Source organism: Mytilinidion resinicola, assembly GCF_010093595.1.
Source record: "Mytilinidion resinicola strain CBS 304.34 unplaced genomic scaffold BDZ99scaffold_6, whole genome shotgun sequence".
Classification (NCBI taxonomy): Eukaryota; Fungi; Ascomycota; class Dothideomycetes; order Mytilinidiales; family Mytilinidiaceae; genus Mytilinidion; species Mytilinidion resinicola.
The window spans coordinates 1,045,349-1,068,009 of record NW_022985442.1 but is presented as its reverse complement, the minus strand read 5'-3'; the positions used below and the strand labels follow the sequence as shown (position 1 = coordinate 1,068,009).

General features: G+C 52.6%; 11 protein-coding genes across 11 annotated transcripts; 6 read left to right on the top strand and 5 right to left on the bottom strand.

Moving 5' to 3' along the window:
* The first annotated feature begins 25 nt into the window (after window positions 1-25).
* On the top strand, window positions 26-2,178 carry BDZ99DRAFT_461101 (CNDP dipeptidase). Its single transcript, XM_033719538.1, has 2 exons — window positions 26-380; window positions 439-2,178. The coding sequence occupies exons 1-2, from the start codon at window positions 249-251 to the stop codon at window positions 1,738-1,740; spliced, it is 1,434 nt and encodes a 477-aa protein (XP_033579353.1). The 5' UTR covers window positions 26-248; the 3' UTR covers window positions 1,741-2,178.
* Window positions 2,179-3,556: 1,378 nt separating this feature from the next.
* On the bottom strand, window positions 3,557-4,618 carry BDZ99DRAFT_413071 (COQ7-domain-containing protein). Its single transcript, XM_033716677.1, has 2 exons — window positions 4,262-4,618; window positions 3,557-4,201 (listed from the first exon to the last, which is right to left on the bottom strand). The coding sequence occupies exons 1-2, from the start codon at window positions 4,490-4,492 to the stop codon at window positions 3,668-3,670; spliced, it is 765 nt and encodes a 254-aa protein (XP_033579352.1). The 5' UTR covers window positions 4,493-4,618; the 3' UTR covers window positions 3,557-3,667.
* A 119-nt stretch (window positions 4,619-4,737) lies between these two features.
* BDZ99DRAFT_265828 (uncharacterized protein) lies at window positions 4,738-6,110 on the top strand. Its single transcript, XM_033713843.1, has 2 exons — window positions 4,738-4,864; window positions 4,921-6,110. Exon 2 carries the CDS (start codon window positions 4,951-4,953, stop codon window positions 5,728-5,730), a length of 780 nt encoding a protein of 259 aa, XP_033579351.1. The 5' UTR covers window positions 4,738-4,864; window positions 4,921-4,950; the 3' UTR covers window positions 5,731-6,110.
* Window positions 6,111-6,179: 69 nt separating this feature from the next.
* BDZ99DRAFT_383332 (uncharacterized protein) lies at window positions 6,180-6,509 on the bottom strand (the record flags this gene model as incomplete). Its single annotated transcript, XM_033715325.1, has 2 exons — window positions 6,180-6,361; window positions 6,440-6,509. 2 exons carry the CDS (start codon window positions 6,507-6,509, stop codon window positions 6,180-6,182), a joined length of 252 nt encoding a protein of 83 aa, XP_033579350.1.
* Window positions 6,510-6,709: 200 nt separating this feature from the next.
* BDZ99DRAFT_265806 (clathrin adaptor, mu subunit) lies at window positions 6,710-8,951 on the top strand. The gene is made up of 3 exons (XM_033713842.1): window positions 6,710-6,821; window positions 6,877-7,296; window positions 7,407-8,951. Exons 1-3 carry the CDS (start codon window positions 6,781-6,783, stop codon window positions 8,659-8,661), a joined length of 1,716 nt encoding a protein of 571 aa, XP_033579349.1. The 5' UTR covers window positions 6,710-6,780; the 3' UTR covers window positions 8,662-8,951.
* Window positions 8,952-9,451: 500 nt separating this feature from the next.
* On the bottom strand, window positions 9,452-12,934 carry BDZ99DRAFT_558344 (Sfi1-domain-containing protein; the record flags this gene model as incomplete). Its single annotated transcript, XM_033727230.1, has 2 exons — window positions 9,452-12,833; window positions 12,889-12,934. 2 exons carry the CDS (start codon window positions 12,932-12,934, stop codon window positions 9,487-9,489), a joined length of 3,393 nt encoding a protein of 1,130 aa, XP_033579348.1. The 3' UTR covers window positions 9,452-9,486.
* Window positions 12,935-13,244: 310 nt separating this feature from the next.
* On the top strand, window positions 13,245-13,895 carry BDZ99DRAFT_461098 (uncharacterized protein). The gene is made up of 3 exons (XM_033719537.1): window positions 13,245-13,347; window positions 13,401-13,496; window positions 13,551-13,895. The coding sequence occupies exons 1-3, from the start codon at window positions 13,285-13,287 to the stop codon at window positions 13,569-13,571; spliced, it is 180 nt and encodes a 59-aa protein (XP_033579347.1). The 5' UTR covers window positions 13,245-13,284; the 3' UTR covers window positions 13,572-13,895.
* Window positions 13,816-17,371, bottom strand: BDZ99DRAFT_413057 (uncharacterized protein). Its single transcript, XM_033716676.1, has 3 exons — window positions 17,233-17,371; window positions 14,327-17,113; window positions 13,816-14,273 (listed from the first exon to the last, which is right to left on the bottom strand). The coding sequence occupies exons 1-3, from the start codon at window positions 17,345-17,347 to the stop codon at window positions 13,936-13,938; spliced, it is 3,240 nt and encodes a 1,079-aa protein (XP_033579346.1). The 5' UTR covers window positions 17,348-17,371; the 3' UTR covers window positions 13,816-13,935.
* A 175-nt stretch (window positions 17,372-17,546) lies between these two features.
* On the top strand, window positions 17,547-18,615 carry BDZ99DRAFT_569069 (uncharacterized protein; the record flags this gene model as incomplete). The annotated part of the gene is made up of 2 exons (XM_033727848.1): window positions 17,547-17,915; window positions 17,975-18,615. The coding sequence occupies exons 1-2, from the start codon at window positions 17,690-17,692 to the stop codon at window positions 18,613-18,615; spliced, it is 867 nt and encodes a 288-aa protein (XP_033579345.1). The 5' UTR covers window positions 17,547-17,689.
* Window positions 18,616-19,280: 665 nt separating this feature from the next.
* Window positions 19,281-21,477, bottom strand: BDZ99DRAFT_558341 (uncharacterized protein; the record flags this gene model as incomplete). Its single annotated transcript, XM_033727229.1, has 3 exons — window positions 19,281-20,349; window positions 20,415-21,225; window positions 21,462-21,477. The coding sequence occupies 3 exons, from the start codon at window positions 21,475-21,477 to the stop codon at window positions 19,296-19,298; spliced, it is 1,881 nt and encodes a 626-aa protein (XP_033579344.1). The 3' UTR covers window positions 19,281-19,295.
* Window positions 21,478-22,235: 758 nt separating this feature from the next.
* BDZ99DRAFT_569067 (uncharacterized protein) lies at window positions 22,236-22,579 on the top strand (the record flags this gene model as incomplete). The annotated part of the gene is made up of 2 exons (XM_033727847.1): window positions 22,236-22,315; window positions 22,365-22,579. Coding segments are annotated over 2 exons (294 nt in total), but the record flags the coding sequence as incomplete, so codon positions are not given.
* Window positions 22,580-22,661: the final 82 nt, after the last annotated feature.

Genomic DNA, 22,661 nt, shown 5'->3' with positions numbered 1-22,661 from the left:
CGCACCTCTCCGACCAACGACACCCCTCTTCTCCAAACATGCCCCACCTCCATCCCACTCGTGTCTGCCGCCTCACCTCAAAGTCACCTTCCTATTCAACTATCCGCTCACGAGCTGTACAAATCTTTCCTCGCGCTATTAAATCGTGTCCCGTCGTCAGAGGCCCTTCGAGAGCTCTCCACCATTGTGCACCGCGAAGGAAAGAAGAGTGTGTTTGGCCTTACCTATCCAGCGAACGGAACGACAAGATGGCGCCGCAATTAGACTCGTACTTCAAGACCGTGGACGACCTGTCTGATGCCTTCATTGAGAGGCTTCGCAAGGCCGTTGCCATCCCCAGCATTAGTGCAGAGGACGATAGGCGGCCAGATGTGATCAGGGCAAGCAAAGATTCAATCTGAGCAATGCAATCATTCTTCCAAACTAATGGTGCTACAGATGGGCAAATTCCTCGCCTCGGAATTGACAGCACTTGGTGCGGAGGTCGAGCTTCGAGAATTAGGCAAGCAACCGCACAAAGAGCATCTCGACCTACCTCCCGTCGTCGTCGCACGGTACGGAAACGACTCGAAGAAACGCACTATCCTCGTCTACGGTCATTACGATGTACAGCCCGCTGGAATAGAGGATGGCTGGGCGACGGAGCCGTTCACGCTCACGGTAGACGACAAAGGACGGATGTATGGCCGTGGAAGCACAGATGACAAGGGACCAGTGTTGGGCTGGCTGAACTCCATCGAAGCTCACAAGAAGGCTGGCATTGACTATCCTGTCAACCTCCTGATGTGCTTCGAGGGCATGGAGGAGTACGGTTCAGAGGGTCTGGATGACTTCATCAAGGAGGAAGCGAAGAAATACTTCAAGGACGCCGATGCTGTCTGCATCTCGGACAACTACTGGCTTGGCACCGAGAAGCCCTGCTTGACCTACGGTCTACGCGGGTGCAACTACTACTCCATCGAGATCTCCGGGCCCGGCCAGGACTTACACAGCGGCGTGTTTGGCGGAACAGCACAAGAACCCATGACCGACCTTGTAAACGTCATGAACACGCTTGTCAACAAGGACGGCAAAATCCAAATCAAAGGTATTGACGAACTCGTTGCCCCGCTCACCGACGACGAGAAGGCCCTCTACGGCGACATCGCCTTCACAATGGACAATCTGTACGAGTCGCTCGGTAGCACAACGGGCATCTACCCAGACAAGGAGCGCACTCTGATGGGCCGCTGGCGCTACCCCTCGCTCTCCCTTCACGGCATCGAAGGCGCATACTCCGCCCCTGGCGCGAAGACTGTCATCCCCGCCAAAGTCATCGGAAAATTCAGCATCCGTACTGTTCCTGACATGGAGATCGACGCCGTCAACGAGCTTGTCTACAAGCACGTCAAGGACGCCTTCGCCGCTATCGGCTCGAAGAACAAGTTGAACGTGTTCTGCCAGCATGCTGGCAAGTGGTGGGTTGCTAGCCCAAAGCACTGGAACTTCACGGCGGCCGGCAAGGCGGTTGAGCACGTATGGGGCGTGAAGCCGGATCTGACCCGTGAGGGCGGCAGTATCCCGGTCACGTTGACGTTTGAGCAGGCGACGGGCAAGAACGTACTGCTGTTGCCCATGGGAAGCTCCACGGATGCTGCACACAGCATTAACGAGAAGCTGGACAAGAAGAACTACATTGAGGGCATCAAACTGTTGGGCGCTTACCTACATTATGTGGCTGAAGAACCGATAACTTCGTAGATGGGCCGGGGGGTGTGAGACATCGGAATGATGAATATCACCACAAGGACCAGCCATTCTATGGCCGAGATCAAGTCAGAGGATGTACGAAGTCATGAAGAGCCTTTTGTTAGACTCTAATTATGATAATGAAGACTGGTGGATGCTTTTGGCTCGGCCGGAAGCGAGAGCGTATTTGAGTCTGCAAGGTGCTCGGTTTGTAGGAATGCAAATATCTCCTGATACCATCGACTCCTTTTGAACAATGTCTTGATTTTGCATTGTCTGAATTTTTTTACAGCCACTGAAGCTCCTCGTTGCCCACTTCTATCACACGAATTTTCCGATGCGACCGCATCGGTGTCTTTTTCGTAGGCGTGGTGTACACGTCGTATGTGCTCAACGTAGTCACGTTTTATCACTGAATAGGGGCCCCTTACCCCCTCACATATTTTTCCATTGCTCAAAACCCATCTCAATATCATCTCACAGCCATTGACATTCTTATCGTTGTTTGTTACTCTTTGTCTATACCCATCCGACCGTCCATAATTATTTTTGCAAACACGGCATGCGGACACAATTTATTTATTTTCCCATTTAGGACATCAGCTTCTCAAAACAGCGCGACCATGCCCTCTATCTTCCACACTTTCAAGTCTTGCCTAAGTGGGAGGTACTGGTACCATGGTTGGGTGCCGTGGTGGTTAGACCCCGACGGCGATAGTCCGAATTTGTCAGGAGGGTCCACGATTGAGAAAGATCGCAATTTGAAAGAGTCATGTATGAAAGCGTGAGTGATATGTTGACTTCCTACACGACAGTGTCTCCTATATGTAGTCTTACTCTCTTGACTTTCATTTCGCTTTATCATCATCTCCTTTAATACCAATTATCTCAAGTCTAAACCCCTGAATACTTATTCTTGCAGAGGCGGCGTGCACACATCATCCATCTCCCACTCCCCTCTTAGGAAGCTCTGTTCCTAAACAAGAGGACTATGGCGTCTGTCTTCTACAGTTTCTATAACTTGCCTAAACGGGAGATGCTGGTACCATGGTTCATAGGCCGGTGTTGTGGCCAACCTCCGACGGCGATTCTGTGAAGGGAAAATCCACAGTTCAATTAATCAAAGATTAGACCAGGAATCCGTTGGGCGATTTTATTCGCCTCTGGTTTAGCCCTTCTATCCTCTATACTTATTTCAAAATCCGGGATCAATATAGGAGAACGTAATGTAGTCACTCTTTCACTGAGTGCACCCGCGTCACATCCTCTACGTATGTTCTACATTTTCAATGAACCCGTGGCGCCACAAGAGGAAATCGCAGAATAGATTTTGTCTTCATACAGCGTTAGCCCCTCTTCCTTTATAATTTTCTTGAAATGCAGCTGGGCAAGGAAATTTCACGTAGAGGCACCTCATTCGGTGCTTTACTTGCAAAGAGTCACAGATCCAACCGCGTGAGAGCTGACTTAGTCGACGTTGCATGTACGCAGCGCCTACCCCGTCGGAACGATATGTCGGAGGCCTGCAGTACTAGGACACAAGTTTGAGTACGCCGTCTTTTCCTTCTCCTCCCGGTTCATGATGATGTGCTAAGTACTAAAAACAGTGGCCACTTAGGTTGAGTATAAAATAATGAAATTTCTCTGGTTCAAGCTCTCGGGAGCCTTGCGTTTTCTTGGAAGCTTTTTGATGCGCCGAAGCACCTCAGCGGTGGTGAGCAAGTGTGCCTAGGCTTTTGTGTGAAAATTAAACAGAGTAGTTCCCGTTCATCCATCCAAATGTTGGCCTACCCCCTCTCGGAGACCTCTTTAGGGCGCGTAGGTTCTCCCAAGTTCAAAGAGGGTTACGTTAAATTGTTCAGGCTTGTAAAAGCTGGTGGCGCTGCACCCATGCTTATATATTTACACTCAACCGCACTATTCATACAACCCACCCCTTTCACACCCTCTCGGTAACCCAAATCGCCGCCCGACACCCCCCCTTAATCACATCCGTCAACAACTCATACGGCCGTGCCTCCTTCGCATCATTCTCGACCGCAATATCCAAATGCTCGAGCTCCTCATCCCTAATCCGCCGCAACGTCCCCAGCAACTCCTCCAACTCGGCCCCCAACCCCGCCCCCTCCCTCCTCCGCTCATCCGCCCACTCCAACAGCACTCGCACTTGCTCGTTATAGTGGCCCCCGATCTCCGTCTCCACGGCCTCTGTGCACGCCATCGCGGCCTCCCGCCCCATCAGCGCGGTGCCCCATCCCAGCGCGGTCGCGGCGACGCTCCAGACGGGGTACATGGCGGTCGGGCGGATACGGTGCTTGGCGAGCAGGGCGTTGAAGACGGCGAAGTGGCCGGCTTCCTGCTCGTACATGTGCGCCATGAGCGGGCGGAGGTGCGGGTGGGCGCGCGTGAGGGGGGGCGTTTGGGCGGTGTAGATTAGCACGGCGGCGAGCTCGCCGGCTTGGTTGACGCGGAGCTGGGGGAAGCGTTAGTGTGTTGACTGGGGGATCTAGATATAGTATTTTGGGGCCCGTACTGCGCTGTCTAGGAAGTCTTTTTGCTCTTTGGTTAAGGGCTTTGAGGGCGGGTTTGCGGAGGGAGGGGGTGGAGATGAAGGGGGGGCATTAGGAGCAGAGGTTGCCATGCAGGCTTTTCGAGCGATTGGTTGCCATGATGGCCAGCTTGGGGCGAGGAAGTCGAGGACTGGTAAGTATTGAGGACGTGGAGAGCGGCGGATGGCTTTGGAGGGGAGAAGGGCGAGAGACATTGGAGATGCAGGGTTTGAGGAATTGATTATATTTACAGAATGTACAACAGCCCGAGCAAAGGAAATAGATTGACGACAGAAAGATTGAAAGAAAAGAGGCAGAGTTGGTGTTCACCAGCAATGATGTCGTCGTTGAAGTTACCTAGTTAGACGGGACGGAAACTACGCCACTTGCGGGAAGGCACGTGAACGGATTTTGACATTGCCAGCGATTCATCATCTAGGGTCCGTCTCCACCCCACTATCTCTTCAACCACGCAAGCCTTTCTTTAACCCCCCACACAACACACAAACCTCTCTGTAATAGCCCCTAACTATAGAGTGTCTCACTCTCCTGCGGGCCGTTTGTCCATCAGTCTCCTTAAAGAATACGTGGGCCATCCCTTCAAGATCTCCTTCAACCTTCGCCTCCGCTCATATCAACACAGTCTACCACCAGAGCACCACCCACAATAGGCATGGACTCGATGCGGTCCCTGAACACTTCTTTGCCGTCGGCCTCCAGGCCAAATCCTCCACCTCAACCGGACCTGCATCAAGCCTTCCGATCCGCGGCGCTCTCGGTGACAAACCTTTACAAGACCGCCGCGGCCGACCAAACCAGGGCTCATGGAGAAGGCTACCGGGAAGCCCTAGAGGACCTACTAGCATTTCTCGACAGCAAAAATTTAGGCCTTGGAGATGGAGAGGGATGGAAGGTGCGGCAATGGGCAACGGAGCGTCTAGATGGAGAACCCACGACCATGCAATCGACATCAGACAGCGACGAAGAGTCTGCCGAAGAGAAGCGAGCACGCAGTTCATCGCCCGTAATGGAAAGGAAGCAGAGCCCCGAAATCCAGTCATCATCGCCGTCATATAGCCCCGAGCAGGATGCCCGACCAGAGTCAGCACCGCCAATACCACCACAAACCACTACACCGCAAACCGTAACCGATATCACGCCTCCACGGAGCGAGTTCACGTTCACCACCCAACACGCGTACCCGGCCAATGTTGAGAGCGAGATGGAGGTCTCGCCACCCACGTCGATCCCCCAGATGCGAGTCGAGCTCCATCCACGTCGTCAGTCCAGTCGCCACCACAGCACCCGCCACAACACACGATCGAACAACACCAACCTAGGCAATGGTGCAGGTTTCAAGCGACGGCTACCCTTTAACGAGTACTTTGACCTCAGCGGGCCATGGAACGGGAAGGATGGATTAGGGGGTAGCAAGCGAGGCCGGTTCTCGTAGGACGAAGCGCATGGCGCATAATCCACGTTTAAGGGGGCGGCTGTCTTTTCTAGAAGCGGGTGCATATTCAAGAGGGGCGTTGTCTACCGGCACCATCAAAGTGCCTGGACGCATTGGTTGGCGTTGCATCTACAGGAGTTTCTTTCCGAACCTGCCGAGATACCAGTCTAGGATGGCAGTCTGCATAGCATGGAGGCATGGCTTAAGCGATTTCTGCAAAGAAGAGGAGATGTTATTGGGGCCAGCGATCCCCGTAGTGTACAATACCCAGATTTAAATACAGCATGGTACTACAACACAAATATTTCACGTCCGTGTGCTCATATCAAGTGACAGCTACTTTGCTATTAGCGACACCAATCTGTGATACTCTTGTGATAAACTTACTTGATCTTAAGAATTGAAGCCCAAACGCCTCCGCTGATGCACTGAACGAATTCATCCCTATGTCATCTCAAAAGCCGATAGATGCCCAATCCTACAAATGTAGCAGCCAGCCCAGTAATGCCCGCCTGTCTTGACCTCATTCCGAACATCGAACCGCTCTTCAAGATGGTCGCTTGTTGTTGGCGTAGTTGGGAGTGGCCATTAAGATATGTGAATGCACCTAGTCCTACGAAGACTCCACCGCCTATATGAAGTATAATGATTAGTACTGGAGGTCCGATTGTGAAATGGTCTTTGAAGATATTCAAGGGGTAATTCTCACCCATCACGCGACATGGCAGACAGTCGTGGTACTCTTTTTGGTCTGAAGAGGCGGCCTGAGGCTGCTGCATCATAGGGGCCGCTGTTGCATCGTTAGACATGGAGGCCGTTAGATGTTTGCAAAGCGAGCTTATGAATTCAATAAATTGTTGGATTGATGATCAGAGAGAGAGAGACCCTGGAGGCGGAGGTCTTGCGGCGGAACTTTGCCGAGACGACATCAACCACAGCTCCGACATCATGACCATGCACCTCCCTGTCACAGGCTCACCACCCGCTCGCAGAACTTCATATCTGCTAGACGAACCTCGCTCATGGGCCTAATCTCATCTATACGCGATCATGAGTGCCATAGAAGCGCTATACATCTTTGATGAGCATAAGTTTGTCTCCGCCGTGCCCCTCCCTGCACCCCTCCATATACTAACATCCTCACAGCGCAACTATACTAGAGCATGTATACCGAGGACGGCCACCGACCGCGAGCGTCTTACTTCCTCTATACCTCTCGCACCCCTCTCCGCAGCCGTCCCTAATATATCTCCCGAATACACATCCACCGACCCTTGTGTACTCCATAATACAAGACCGCCTGCTCTTCCTCTCGCCTTCCTCAGCGGAATCAGAACCGCTGCTTGCGCTAGAATTCCTTCATCGTGTAGCAGATGCGCTCGAGGACTTTCTAGGCTCGCCGCTTCTGGCGAGTAAGATCGAGAGCTCCTATGATGTAGTGGCTCAACTGCTCAGCGAGATGTGTGATGGAGGGCTGGTCTCGAATACGGAGCCGAATGCTTTAAGAGATGTGGTTGAAGCACCCAATTGGGTCAAAGGCCTGCTTGGGGGTGTTGGGTTGCCTAGGTATGTTGGAATTCACAGTCACGTTTGCTTTCATCTGGAGAACTACAGGCATTTTCCGTGCTCTACATTCGCGGATATGGAGGGAATTGTATAGCTAACCACCGACACAGTTCTTCGCCCTCCCTAAATCCATCATCCCAAACTCCCTTCTCCCTCCCAAGGCCCTCCCTCCCGCGTGCCCCCTCAGCCGCAACGGCCAATCCCGTCCCCTGGCGACGCGCAAACGTACGGCATACGAGCAATGAGCTGTATGTCGACATCGTCGAAACACTCTCCATCACACTCGCGCCCTCAGGCCGGCCGCTCTCCGCCCTCGCGTTCGGCACCGTCGCCTTCACAGCCAAAGTCTCCGGCGTCCCAGACCTAATCCTCCAGCTCAACGCTCCAGGAGGTATCCTCAACACCATCTCCCTCCCCGTCTTCCACCCCTGCGTCCGACTCGGGCGCTGGAAAGAAAAACCCGGTGAGCTCAGCTTCGTCCCACCAGACGGCCGCTTCGTGCTCGCAGGCTACGAAGCCGACCTCCTAGGCGACGACCACCTCGCCTCCTTCACCAGCACCTCGTCCACCTCCAAATCCCTCGCAAGCCTCAACCTCCCCGCCACCCCCGCCGTCAGCGTCTCCCTCGGCCCCACAGGCGCCGACTTCGAAGTCCGCCTATCCATCTCCCCCCGCTTCCAAAACAAGCCCTCCGCCTCAACCGCCTCGTCTTCTTCCCGCGGCGGCCTAGGCTCCCGCTCCGCCTCCGCCTTCTCAGCCACCGGCACAACAGCCCACCCGCATATCGAGGAGGTCAAAGTCCACATCCCGCTCCCAGCCGCCGTGCGCACGATCGCGGACCTCCGTACCAGCAGAGGCGACGCGCAGTACGCGCCCGGCGACACGGGCATCGAGTGGCGCGTCGCCGCTAAAGACGTCGCCGCCCTGCTAGCGAGCCACCACGGCGGCAGCGTCAGCGCGTCCGCGACGCTCCGCGGTAGCGTCGTCGGCGAGGAAGAGGAGGACGAGGAGACGGCGCCGTCGGTGTCCCTCGAGGCGGGGAGTCGGTGGGAGTACGATGAGGATGAGGGCGGGGGCTACCAAACCTCTTCTTCAGTAGAGCCGGCGCAGCAGCGGAATGGGAATGGGAAGGGGGAGGCGGAGGCGGAGCAGAGGAGTAAAAGGAGGGTTGCGTTGAATAGGGTACTCATGCCTAGCTCTGCGACGGTGAGTTTCTCGGTTAAGGGGTGGTTGGCGAGCGGGATTAAGGTGGATGCGCTGATGGTGGATGCGAAGAGGAGTAAGGGGCTAGGCGCCGGGGTGACGCCGTATAAGGGGGTCAAGTATCTGACGGTTAGTCGGAAGGGGGTGGAGGCGAGGTGTTGAGAGCTGGGCGGCGCTTGAGGAAGGTAGTTGGAGTATGAGCATCTAGAGGGAGTGCTTGCATACTGAACTATAAGCAGTGGCAGGGACGTCTATGAATGTCTACGGATGAGACACTGTGACTGCGTGTGTCTCATACCACGAGAATCAGTAGATCTTGAGAAACGAAAATAAGAATATATTCAAGCAAAAGACCAGGGTATCCTAAACCGAATCTAGACAACACCATGTAACTAAGACAGCTAGAAAACTTGGAATCCAGAAGGCCAAACATGCAACGCTGCTAACCACCCCTTTTGAACACCGCCTAATGTCTGCTCTTGGACGCCATGAATACCGCTGTTTCGCCCGAGGAAAGACGATTGATGCTATGAAAAACCACGCTTAGAGTCCTTTTTTGATCTTGTGACGACGCGGAGGGCCCCTTTTCGTTCATCTTGTGTTTAACGCTAACTTATCCGCCATAGAGGACATCATAAATTGGCATGTCTCGGGGCAAAAGTCCCGTCGAAAGCGTTGTAAAAGGGGCTAACTTCGAACGGAGGCCCTGCTCTCGGCCTTGGTATAAATCCGATCAGCGGTATGAGTGACCGCCATCATTGGCAAGCCGAGCAAAACTTTCTTGATCTCGTGACGACGCGCAGGACCCTCTTTTCGCGGATTTTGTGTTCAATATCAACCGGACCTTGGGGTACATGTCGCAGATATCATCCACGAAGAAGCACGTGGGGGTGGTCTCCGACAAAGCCTTCAACGTGAGGCCGATGATCTAACCTCCTGTCGCAAGCTATCCAAAAGACCGTTTGATCCAAAAGAGTCGTGAAGCCATCATCTCCCCTCCTCGACGATATCCTCAAACCCGACACGTCCTCGTCCTCTCGGTCTGACCGCTGAGCCACGACGGCCACCAATCCCTTGCGCTCTCAGTCGCCGCTCAAAGGATGTGATACCTCCGATAGGACCTCTTTCCTCATCTCCTAGGCCGCCTCTGGAAGCAGGCGGCGCGCTCGCGGCGCCGAAGGCTGGGTTGAACGCCGCACTACCACCGCCAAAACCGAGCAGTCGTCCTCTCGCCAAGGCACGGGCTGTATTGCGTTTCGATGGTGTACGGAGGTATCCCGGGGTCGAGGTCAAGAAAGGCCTCTCCGACTCGACTTCAGGTTCCTGGTCCGCGATCTCAGTCTCGAGCTCCCGCTGCTCCACGTCCAGATTACGGATAGAGGGGCGTAGGCCCGTAGATGCGGCAGTAAGTCCACCGCCCACTTGATCAGGCGAAAAAGAGAGGCTGAGATTGAGATCCGCGCCACTAAGGAACGCGCCTTCGTCGAACGCAGTCCAATTTTCCCCGCGCGCGATAGTTTCCTCGCCAATTTCCTGCTCTTCAACGCCCTCGCCCTCCCCAGTAGTAGGGGCAGGTCTTCGACCTGGCCTAGGGCTAGGTGAGACCGCTCTCTGCGCTTCTCGTTCTCTGGCCTGCTCGCTCCAGAATCTGACCATGGCTTTAACATGCTTCTCCCAATTCCGTCTCTGCAGCGCAATGGCGCTGTCCTCCTGTCGTTGGAGCTGGAAGATACGCCAGCGGAGCTTCTTGAGACATGTCGCAGCGCCTACAGCCTGGCTTTCCGCTTTCAAAGCAACGGCCTGAGTTTCTAATTCTTGGACGTGTCGATATCGCTCTGTCCAGGTTGCAAATGCGTGGGTCAATAGCTTCTGAACGCGGAAGCGCTCAGCCTGGTGCTCGAGCGAGAGGATCTCGTTGCTGCGGCCATGCCAGCTACCAAAGAGCGCAGTGGCGTCTCTCCAGAGCCAGTTCTCGCGCATCTCTGCCGCTTGCCGCTCTTGCACAGCTAGCTGAGCGGTACGGTCTCGCCATTTCCCGAGCATACGCCTGGTAAGCCCCATTTTGGTGTCGCGGCGCACTTGGACGTATGCTTCGCGGCGCTGGATACGGCGGGCGATGGCTTCTTCTTCTTCTCGCTGAATACGGGAGTGCTGCGTAGCGTTGCGCCAGTGTCTGATAGCATGCTTGGTGGTGACGTAGTAGTTGGCACGTTCGGCATCTTGGTTCAGCTGAACAATGTGGTCGTGATGGTCAAGTAACGTGTTGAAGGCACGCTGGACAATCTTGGGGTCGTATAAAGACAGTGCAAGCGCGCTCTGGTTTTGACGGAGTCTAGCGGTGTCTCTGAGTTTGGTGAGGCAGCCTCGCATAAGACTTATGGTACGGTCGACAGTGAAGTTTTGCTCTGCGGTGTCCAGTCTTCGGCGTTGGTCTTGTGCTTTGGCTATCCATTGAGTGAATGTAGATCGTTTCAGTCGAGTATTGCGAACTCGAATGAACAAGGAAGCTCTGGATTCTAGGAGCCACTTGTATAGCACCTGTACTACCAACCGGTCGTTAATTCGTGAGGTCAATATCTGACAGCGTAGGTGATCATTCCAAGCCGTCAAAGCATTGCGTATGATGCGCTGTTGATTTATGGCCGTAGCTTGTCGCGAAAGCTTCGTCTGGAGATGCCATGTTTGTAGGGCAGATCTGGCCAGTCTGTTATCCTTCTGTTGCGATACTTGGGCGAATAAAGGCTTCAGTTGAGCTTGTTTCCGCAACGAACGGAAGGCTGTGGAAAGAAGTGCTTTGGCTCTGAAGTTTCTCTGCAAAGGCTCCAGTCCCCTTACGGCGGCTGTCTTTTCGCTCCATTCTCGAAGTGTTTTCCTCTGGACATCATGAACTCTGATCTGCTCAACGAAAACCTCTCTTTCTTGCAGCAATCTTGTGATACTAGCCCATCTGAGGAAGAATGACTTCTTGAGCCTTCCTGCATACCACCACGGAGCTCGACGCTCGAAGAATTGCCAGCTCCAACGTTGGTAATGGCGGTACACTACGTTCTCCTGATAGACAGCGAGAGCCTGCACATTCTGCTCTTTGATGGCGGCTGTCCTCTTTCGCCATATGCCGAAGAATTTGCGCAGACCTACTCTTCGGACCTTGAACTCATTCACAGCCGTGATCTCGCGCCACGCCTTGAAGTATTTGGTGCGTAGAATGTGTCTTCGCGCCTCAGATGTTCGCTTCACCTCGTCCGAAGCGCATTGAGCCCAGTGCGAGAACGCTTTTGAGAGCAAGAATAAATTGTACGTCCTACCGGCTCGGCTCTCTTGGCGGTTCCAGAAGCGCTCTGTCTCCTTTTTCTGTTGCTTGGCTTTGAGTCCAGAGTGCCACTCTTCGAAAGCACGTCGAACTATCCAGGTGCGGTGGTATGAAATAGCCTTCAGTTCAAGATTCTCCTCATCTTCACGGGCCTGTGAAGTTGCGTCGCGCCACTGCTGAAAGCATCTGCGCGCGTTAATCTTCGTTCGATCGTACAGGAATGTATTGGCCCAATCCAGCATTTCGGCTTCTGTAGGCCTGTATACAATCTCTGGTGGCACAAATTGTCGTCCTTGATTTTGGTGTGGGTACTGACTGTGGTTTCGAACTGGCGCAATTGAGCCCTCGGACTCGTCTGCAGAATAGCTGTCATGTAGTTGCGAGAGCGGGTTTTCGGGGTTTCTCCTAATCCTCAAACTGCCCTGGCTAGACACGGATCCAGATCGCTTCGGTCGGTATGCCAAAGTATCAGACACGGCCCTTTGGCTCACCCGGCCCCTAATCGGTAATGGCGGCAGCGCTCTCGACCGTGAATGCGATCGCGCGCGCCCTGCCACACCCTGATCCGTCGCGCGACTCGACGGTCTCTCGACGCCGTTCCCGTAAGTCGACAGGCGCCTCCGGGCGGCTGCATTATTGTCCTCGCTATAGTGTGTCGCATCGTACATGGAATTAAACGACGCGCGCCTAGATGGTGCTCTTCTCGCCTGCTGCGATGCACTGGCATATCCGTTGAGGCCTTGGTGGTCGAGATTGCGCGTGATATCCTCGACTCCCTCTCCTTCTCTGTCAACCTCGATTTCGATCCCCATGCGCGCCAGCTTCGCCTGGAAATGCGCGAATAGATCCCCCCCTTCCCGTGGACCGTCTTGCATATGAAAAATAAAGCGGATGAGGATGCGGTCATGATCGGTGGCGAGGCCGTGGCGCGCGAGGACGGTCTCGTAGGCCGCATACAGGGCGTGGAATGGTGGCCCTGGGAGGTCTTGCGCCTCCGTGACGATCTCGTAGAGGAGTTCGATGTCTACAAGTTAGGATTAGTGTTGAATCCAGTAGAAGTAAACAGGTGGGTTTTGTACCATCGTTGGAAAGGGGAGGCAGCTCATCGGTGGTGGAAGCTTGCATTCGAAGGGACTCGGGCGACAGACGCGGGTCCCCAGAGGCATAAGCGCGACGTGGGAGACGTGTCGATCATGGAATGGCTAGGGCGGTGCGGAGAGGGCGATCGCGGGCAATTAAGCATTACTGGGGGAAAAAGAAGAAGAAGAAAGAATTGGTGGTGGTGGCGGCGGGAGGTGAAGTGCGTGTCTCGCTGCACGCGTGAAGAAGAGCCAGAAATGCGCTCGGGCCCGTTGTTGTTGAGAAGCAGGTTGCCAAGCCGTGTCTGTGCTTCGGCGCCATTCACTGCCTGTCGGTGTGTGAACGTCGATGAGGACGAAACACCACCAGCCCGTATCGCGTTCCATCTGCCCACCATGCCCACCAAGACCCGTCCGATCGAGAAGTTTGCCACGGCCGTAGGGAAATGCTCAGCGGAGGCGAGTACTTCCTTCACGATTTTTATATTCGCCTCTGACGTATTGCATCGAAGGGAGCCGTATATGGAAAATGCATCGTCGCGGACTACAAAAACGTCACAAAAGACAAGTGCCTTACCGAGTTCTTGAAACTTAAAGATTGCTATCTAGTAAGTTGACTGACTGCGATTGTGTGCAGTGAGACTCTAACGCTTTGGTGGCAGGCCGCATACAAGACACGGTGATGGTTCATCCTAATGGACCATCTGAACCAAAGATGCCCATGCCGTAGAGGGTGGCTGTATGGCTCACTGCCGCCTGTAATAGACTGGGAGAGCCTAATCATGCCTAGCCTGCGTTTGACTGTCATAACTTTGATGGCCTACGCAACAGGTGAAGCTGAGCTCCATTGTAGAGCTACCAAAGCCACTTGTCCCTCTGATCACTGTACATTAGACCATGTACATAAGTACTTGTATCACAAATTTGGTTGTAAACAGTTCAAATGCCATACTTCATTGGTCTAGCATCATAGCTTTGGACGCTCTATCATCAGGTATTCTATCAACTCATGTCTTCGTCTCGACATCATCTCGTGTTCTCTAACCCCTACAGCTTCACCAACCTCAGCAGGAAAGTCGCCCTGTGGATTTCCTGTTCTTCCTCTGCGATGATAGTCTCATCACTCTTTTCTGGGATCTTTCCTTCAGCCTCCGTGGTGACATGCTTGTCAACATTCCGCCTCAGAGCCTTTTCGAAAATCTTCCCTTGGCTGGCGAAACAGGTCTCCAGACCAACTTCGTCAGGGTCGCTGAGAACTTTGTACTCCATACCTACATCGTCGGTAGCCACCAGTCCGGCCTTCTTGCGCAGATCCTGCACGCGACGAACAATTTCTCGTGCTAGCCCCTCTTGCACGAGCTCAGGGTAGCTTGCGACGTCAAGAACTGTAACAATTAGCATCTAGTTCCAGCTCATGAATTGCAATCTCGAGACTCACCTATGAGAACGTCATCGTCGGTGTTGAACTCCTGGTTCTTGCTGGCCTCATCCTCGCGCAGTCCACGCTTGACGAAAAGGTCCTCCTTCTCAAGCTGAATGCCGTCCACGGTGATTTTTCCGCTTCTCTGGAATTCCTTGACGTCCTTGCTGGTGAGGGATGGTAGAGCCTTCTTGACCTTCACCGCGTCCTTCTTCAACTTCTTGCCAAGCACCGAGAAGTCAGCGGTCACGGAGTATTGCACGTTGTATTTGTCTTCGTCACTCGAGAGGACGAGTTCCCGCACGTTCAGTTCGTCCAGAATGTATGTTTCAAGCCTCTTGACGTCGTCGAGATACTCCTGGTCAGGGTGGATAATGACGAGGGTCTTCAAAGGCGTCTTCAGACCAATCGTTCGTCTATCACGGCAGATACGGCCGAGATCGATGACTGCCTGCATACGGCTCACCTGTCTCTCAATGACGGGGTCGAACAGCTCTGATCGAACCTCGGGAAACGGTAGGAAATGCACACTGCGGACATCTTCTGCATGAAGCGACTTCGGAATATGAGGAAGGAGCCGCAAGTAGATGTTGTCCGTGATGAAAGGCGTGAAGGGTGCCAGTCCTCGACAAAGAGTGTACAAGACCTCGAAAAGTGTATTGAGAGCATGCTTCGTATCGTGGAGGCCATTTTCACCCTTTAAGCGACTCCGATTGAAGCGAATGTACCAATTTGTAGTGTTGTCAATGAGGGCTAGCAGACGCGGAACGACAGTATACAATCGGTAGCTCGCCATTTCCTCGTTAACGAAAGCGAGCAAAGATTGGCAAGATGCTAGTATCCAGCGGTCCATGACATTAGTGTTTGTCTTCTCAGCTGCAGGGTCAAACTCGAAATGCAGATCTGCAACCTTTTTTAGTAGCGACACTTGCTGATCGAAAAACTGATATGAATTCCAAAGAGGTAGCAAGACTTTTGAGACGATGTCTTTTACACCTTTCTCTGAGAATCTGAGGGTTTCTGCTCGTACAACAGGGCTGTTGATAAGGTATAATCGAAGAGCGTCTGAACCGTAGTTGTTCATCACCAAGCTAGGATCGGGATAGTTCTTTAGCCGCTTCGACATTTTCTTTCCATCTTCCGCAAGCACAATGCCGTTGACCACACAGTTCTTGAAAGGAAGTTCGCCAAAGAGGTGAGTGCCCAAGACAGTCAATGTGTAGAACCATCCTCGTGTCTGATCCAGGCCCTCGGCGATGAAGTCTCCCGGGAATGATGCCTTGAATTCCTCTACGTTCTCGAAGGGATAGTGTTTGCTCGCGTAAGGCATGCTACCCGACTCGAACCAACAATCGAACACTTCGTCTACGCGACGCAAAACGCCTTTGCCTTGCTTGCTAGGGATCGTGATAGGGTCCACGTGGTCTCTATGGATGTCTTCAAGGGCTGCATCAACGCCGGATAGTTCTTTCAGCTCGGCTATGCTGCCGATACAGACCATTTCCTTGAAGTCATCGCTAACCCAGATAGGCAGCGGTGTTCCCCAGAAACGATTCCGGCTAACCGCCCAGTCCCGAGAATTCGAGATCCAGTTGGCGAAGCGCTTCTCCTTGACGAAAGATGGGACCCAATGAGAGCCCTCGATGTTCTCGAGCATTTTCGGGATTATGTCGGGAACTTTTACGAACCACGAAGGCACTGCTCGGTAAATCAAGGGAGTGTCAGAACGCCAGCAAAACGGGTAGCTATGCGTTATTTGACTGTCCACCACTAAGCGGTTTGTTGCCTTCAGGTATTTTATGATACCCTTGTCGGCTTCTTTGACGTGTTGGCCAGCGAAATCGCTCACCACTGAGGTAAATCGGCCAGCATCGTCTACGGGGTTTGGAGGAGGGCGACTCTCGGTGATGACCCCGTGACCTAGAGCGTTCTCGTAATCAACTTCACCAAATGCAGGCGCCTGGTGAACGATGCCGACACCTGAATCGGCTGTCACATATGTGCCGCTGATGACGCGGAATCCAACATCCTTGAACTCCTCTTTGTAGTAATCAAACAGCGGCTCGTACTCCCAGCCGACCATATCTTTGCCCTTGACTTTTTCCAAAATCTTGAACTTGGCTTTCTTGGGGTCTTTGTATAACGTTCTGAGGAGCGCTTCCAGTAGAAAGTAATTTTTCCCCGACTTTTCATCCGCAATCTTGATATACTCAAAGTCTGGGTGAACGCAAAGAGCGACATTGGAGGGCAGAGTCCACGGAGTCGTCGTCCAAGCTAGTAAGGAGCTCTTTTCGTCCTTGAGTAGAGGAAACGACACGACTACGGCAGGGTCCTGGACGTCCTTATAATTTTGACTCGCCTCAAAGTTGCTAAGTGGAGTTCCCAAGGCGGTCGAGTATGGCATGACCTTGAAGCCCCGATACACAGCATTTTTCTCCCACAGTTGTTTGAACACCCACCATTCGCTCTCCATGAACGATGTATCCATAGTCTTGTAATCATTGTCAAAATCGATCCACCGCCCCAGCCGGTCAATGGTGGTGCGCCACTCTGTTGCATATCTCATGACAATGGCCCTACAATCCGCGTTGTACTTTGCGATTCCGAATTTGTTGACCGCGTCTCGGCCTGACATGCCGTTTTCTTTGTCGATTTCGTGCTCAATGGGTACACCGTGGGTGTCCCAGCCGAATCTCCGCTCAACGTATCGTCCCTTCATGGACCAGTATCTCGGAATGATGTCCTTGATAGTAGAGGCGAGCAGGTGGCCATAATGCGGCAGTCCGGTCGCGAAAGGCGGGCCATCTAAGAAGTTAATTAGTCAACAGCTCTAGAAGGTCTCCGGTTTCCATTTGACATGGTTGAGTATAACCACGGAGGCATGCTATGACTTGTTTGATACTGAGTGAAGGAGCCAAATTTACCGTAAAATGTGTATGGCTGTTTGCCCTTAGAGAGCTCAACCTGGCGGGCGAACGCGTCGATTTCTTTCCAGCGCTTCAGGATACGCTCCTCCTCCTGGGGGAAATTGACAGACATAGCGAGAGGCAGTTGGGAGGAAATGAGAAAGTCGTGTGGGGGGAAGAGGATTTGAAGCTCGAGTCATTGATGCCAAGGCTGCCCCGCGGTGAGTCAAAGTTGGTGCCTGAGGCAACTCCGCCTTCGCAGCCTTGCCGTCCGATCGAATTTCATCCGGCGCTAGAAATCCATGAATAGGGGCTCTAGACTACAACCATTCTAGTAACTTACGTAGAGGATGAAATGCCTGCTCATAAGGAACATTAAGTACTTTCTATTCTCTGTTCTTCATCTCTGTCGTTTCGCGGTCGTTCTGTTCCAACTTCACTCTACTGCGCCGTCACAGCCCACGGCTCTTTGATCATGCTTTCTCTCTCCATCGTCCTCTTCTTCGTTGCATTATGTACAGCTTGGGTTAATGAGTTCCCAATAATTGCTCCTTCGACTGTCGACGCTGGCACGTCGTTCGAAGTCACTATATCTGATACTTCAATCCACAACGATGCGACTACGTGGGTCGAGTCGCTGAGGATATATCTAGCAGCTTCCGCTGAAGACAAGCTCTCTGCAGATTTCTATCACTCTGACTGTGCGCCATGCCGTCTCTAGATACTTCAAATCTGGAGCTTTGCTGACCGTGATTTGTAGGCACCTTAATCAAAGCCATATCTGTCTGCGATCCATCCATCACCGTATATGATCAATATGTTCAGATATCGAATACAACTTACAAAGTCACCATACCTGCGAACATCGGCCCCTCCGGACCGCATTATGTTCTCAAATCTCAGCTCATTCAAACGGATGGATCGCGTTACGGCGCCGAGCTCTCGTCTGATGTCTTTGATCTCACCAGTGCCACCGGGAATTGGGCTTACACTCAGCTCCAAGGGTATACGCTATGGAGTGCAGACGGCGTTCCCTGCACTGGTTTCCCGTGTGTCAAAAATTGCTCCGAGGCTGCCCACAACGCCTACCAAAAGTCCAACAACGCCAGCGACTCTGCCTATCAAGATTGCGCCAACTCTTGTCCCGGTGTAAACATAAATTTCAATTCCACTCAGCAGCCAACGCAGCCAACGAGTACTCCTTCTCCATGTCCTGCGCGGGCAAGCACCTCAGCCGCACTACTCTCCGGCTCTACTAGAACGAAAACTGCTACTCTCAACTCTGCGACACCTACATCTGCTGCATTGAGTACTAAGATTTTCTCCAACTCATATGTGCTGCTAGCTATCGCGTTAGCCTTGATTTTTCTTACGTTTCGTGTTCAAGAAGTCAGCAATTAAGGTTTTTTCACTCTCTTGCCGCCTTCACGGGTGCTTCAACGCACTATCAAAGTCGAACGAGATATGATTGCAATATTTTAAGCAACCAGCAAACTCGCTAGCTCACCTAACACAGTGCTAGATAACAGAATACAGACTGCACGTGTAGGCTGGGAGTCCGCCTGCTTAAGATTACCTTTAAGATCAACGCTAGCTGCAGGCTCTCGGAATGCTGGACGGTGGTTGGCCAGACACCGAATTATCAAATTCCAACACAACTCATAAATGAGGTGCCCTCAAAATTCAATTGCAGCTCGAACAACCTTTCGCTACTGTTTGAACGCCCTTCCATTGGAGTAGGGGTTTCTCGCAGACACTACACCCAGAACCCACAAACTATAACCGCACTGCCTACCCTCACATTCCGCCCTTTAGGCCCAAAACCCACCACGTGGCTCCAAAACGTGCGAAACCTTCCTACAGAGCTCCGGCTGATGATACTCGGCCATATTTACGTCAGCGAAGATCCGATTTCTCGCGACTCCTTCGCGTTTCATGAAAGAAACGTCTTCCTAGTCTCAAATAGGTATGCTTTCAATAACAGTTTACACTCCAGCGCCCGACAGCTAGGCTTCTTTGAGTCCACGAACGCGTGCCCTATTCTAGTCTAAAGACCAAGCAAGTGTTGCCGAATAGCGTGCTCAAACGAAGAGAATCGGCCAATTTGCAAAGCATATATTTTTGAGATTACCGTATTTATCTCCAGTATTTGTTAGGGAAGTACTGGGACAGAATATCGGTGCCCTGGGATTAAGTTCTTGTGGCTTTCTCAGCCTTTTCAGCTCCGATTGCTTTTTTCGCTCTTCTGCCCTCTTCACGCGTCTCCTTTCGCGATACTTGTCGCTGTTCCGGCGACGCTTGTCTTTCTCCTCGGCGGTAGTCTGAAATGCCTGATCTACAGTCACAGGCGCACCCGCGGGTTCAGGTAAGACCGGTAGACCCCCAGATACGATGGTCTCCTTCGCTATATCTATCCCTTGATTTTCGTCTGCAAGGCTCTTCGACCCTGTGCTGCCAATCTGTAGCTGTAAAGCCTTCAAAGCTTCTTCAAACATGTGCTTCTGTTTTCCTTTGTCTTTTGTAACAATCGGGATCAGATCTACCGGTATAGGCATGCTGAGCTTGAAGCTTTCAGAGAACTTCCTAAGCTCGTCTAGTTTGACAGCCTTGGCCTCTCTGGCCATGGATCGTTGGCTCTCCTGTGCAACTGAATCAACGAGGTCGTGTTCCACATTGAATATTGTCTTGTCGCGTTGGCTAACTTTGTGCTGTCTTAATGTGCTCACATCTGCCGGCTTGAGAGCCACAGTAAGCTTCTGAGCAGAGTCAGACAATGGTTTTGAAGTGTCTCCCTTTACGTTAGTCGGACCCTGGGAGGCTTCAATAGTGGCAGAGATCTTCGGTTCGACTTTCTTCGCCTCTAGAGCACTAGCATTAGGGCTGCCGCTGCTCTGGTCATTCCGTGCATCTGAAGTCGGCGGTTTATCGCAAACCTGCCATCCATACTGTGTTAAAGCTTTGAATTTCGTGGTCTTAGCCGCCGCGTTATTTGAATGTTTCGATTTCTTTTGCTTCGTCTGTGACGCTGGGATAGCAGAATCTTTTTCTGCCTCTTCCTTCGTCTCGGCGTCTGGCCGTCGGATGGAGGCTTCAGATTTTCGACCGTTCGGCCGGTCGTCTTTGTCTATGTGTTTGCTGGTATATTATGTGAGTCAAGTTGCAGTTGGAGGAGGGCCATGAATACAAAAGCGGTAACTAACCTCCCTTCGCATTTGCGGTCCAAACTTATATTGGGGTTCTCATAACTGTTATGGAGGCAGACCATTTCATCCGCGGCGTTCCGGTGAGGTTCCTCACCACGCTTGAAAAGGTGGCTGTCGCCGCGTGGGGAGACGGCGGCATTGGCAGGATTTGTGGATTGCGAGGACTCCTCACACTCTGCGCGCTGGCCAGGCGAACTCCCATGTGAGTTCGCATTAGGCGGTCTTCGAGATTGATGAAATGCGTCTACGCTTAGACATTTTACTATTGCCTTGGAGTCCAAATCTTGACTCTTTACCGCACTATGGGCTACGGGGCCACCCTTTTTGGATATTGGGAGTGCGGAAGATGCAACCGCCGCGTAGGTTCTTCGCGTACCTCCGATGCTTGGATCAATTCTGGCAGAGTAGTTTACCGTTGCGTTGGAGTCGAAATCTGGATTCTTAACCGCACTTCGGGGTACGGGGCCACTCTTTTCGAATTTTAGAATTGTGGAGGAAGCAACCGCCGCATAGCTGCTTCGCGTGCCTCCAACGCGTGGAGCAATATCGCCTGAAAGTTTTACAACTGCCTTGGAGTTCAAGTCTTGACTGTTGACCGCACTAGGGGTTACGGGGCCACCTGTTTTAGATCCTGGAAATGTGAAAGATGCAGCCGCCGCATAGCTTCTTCGTGTGCCTGCAACGGCTAACGCAATCTGAGGTTCCTTCAATGAATGGCCGGGTTTTGCGGCCATGGCAGATTCGATGCGCTCACGGCGACTACTTGGCATCCGGCGAATTTCGAACAAAATTAGGTTGGGGAAATACACTTCGGTGATAGTTAAAAGGCTCGCGCAAGGAGATATGAGACGCTTGAGGCTGAGTAGAGAGGAAGCATCGGGTTGTGGCAAGGCTGGCCTCCCAGAGGTCAAAATATGGACTTAAGCCCAACGATGCTTGCTGGTGGCCTCAGTTCCGACATGCGGCATGACACGTCGAGAATTGATTCACGGCGAATAGCGTTCTTTCGAATAGCTAGGAAACTGTCTTGCGAAGGCTGCATACTGGCGCGGGATGACATGTGCGTTGGTCACGGCGTGATTGGCAAAGAGGGAGGGCCTCAAAATCTTTCATGTCTCAGAATGAGGCGTCGAGGATCCATTGGCTGCACGACAAGCAAGAGCAAGCGAGCCACAAGCCGACTCGTCGCGGCGACGAGGTGCGACGGGGTATATATACGTCCGTTCATATCCATTCCCTCGCGTTCCGCAACTAACAGAAAAAAAGGAAAAAAAAAACCCCGGGGAAACTGATTTTGGGCGGTGTTTTTGGGTAAGCAACCTCCATCTACCCTGAGAACTAGAACATGTACTTATCAGTCTACGCAGAACCCAAACTCGGCGGTAGGGGAGGCTCGCCGTCTCCCTTGCCCAAATAACAAATCGCCATGATCCAGTAAACTACGATGGGCCCCAGGCACCGATACACTCCTTTGTGGATCCGAAACTCGTTGTAGACACGCTGTTTGACTCTACTTGTCACTATAACACGCCGCCGGAGTTGCGCAAGGTCGTTCAACTTGCGAACTCCCTAAACTTGAAGGCCCCGATTTCATTCCTATGCCCTCCCAGAACCGAAGAATTAAATCAGATTTGCTCTGAGCAGTCACTTGCGTCTCCTACTCTCTTGTCAAGCCCAAGCAGCATTGTGGCTTCAGACAGTCTTTCAAGTTCCAATAGCGCCAGTCCATTACCACCACTGCCAGCTCAACCCTCAGTCGATCCTTTTACTATCAATAGCATTCCACCGGAACCTCGCCTGGTCGATACTTCTGGAACTCTTCGCATCGATGCAGGTCCTGTGTTCCGATGCGAAGAACCAGGTTGTCACGAAGGCTTTCCACAAAAGGACAAGCTCATGTACGTTCACCACCGCACTCTAAGCATTCCGGAGGCTAACTGAACGTAGCAAGCATCAGGAACGACACGCTAAGCCATCCAAATGTCCAGTTCCAGAATGCGAGTACAGCAAGACCAGATTCGCGCTCCGGAAAGATCTTGATCGTCACCAGCGCTCCAAACATCGAAGCCATGGGTCTGAACTTCTCTGTCCTGATCCCAAATGCAAGCGCGCAAAACTGGGCAAGGGATGGCCACGTCGCGATAACCTTCTTCGGCATGTGAGAGCGAGACATCCGGAGCTCTATCCTGACTTCTTGGAAAAGCTTAGTGAAAGAGGGCGTTCTACTTGACCCGACATCTTCGT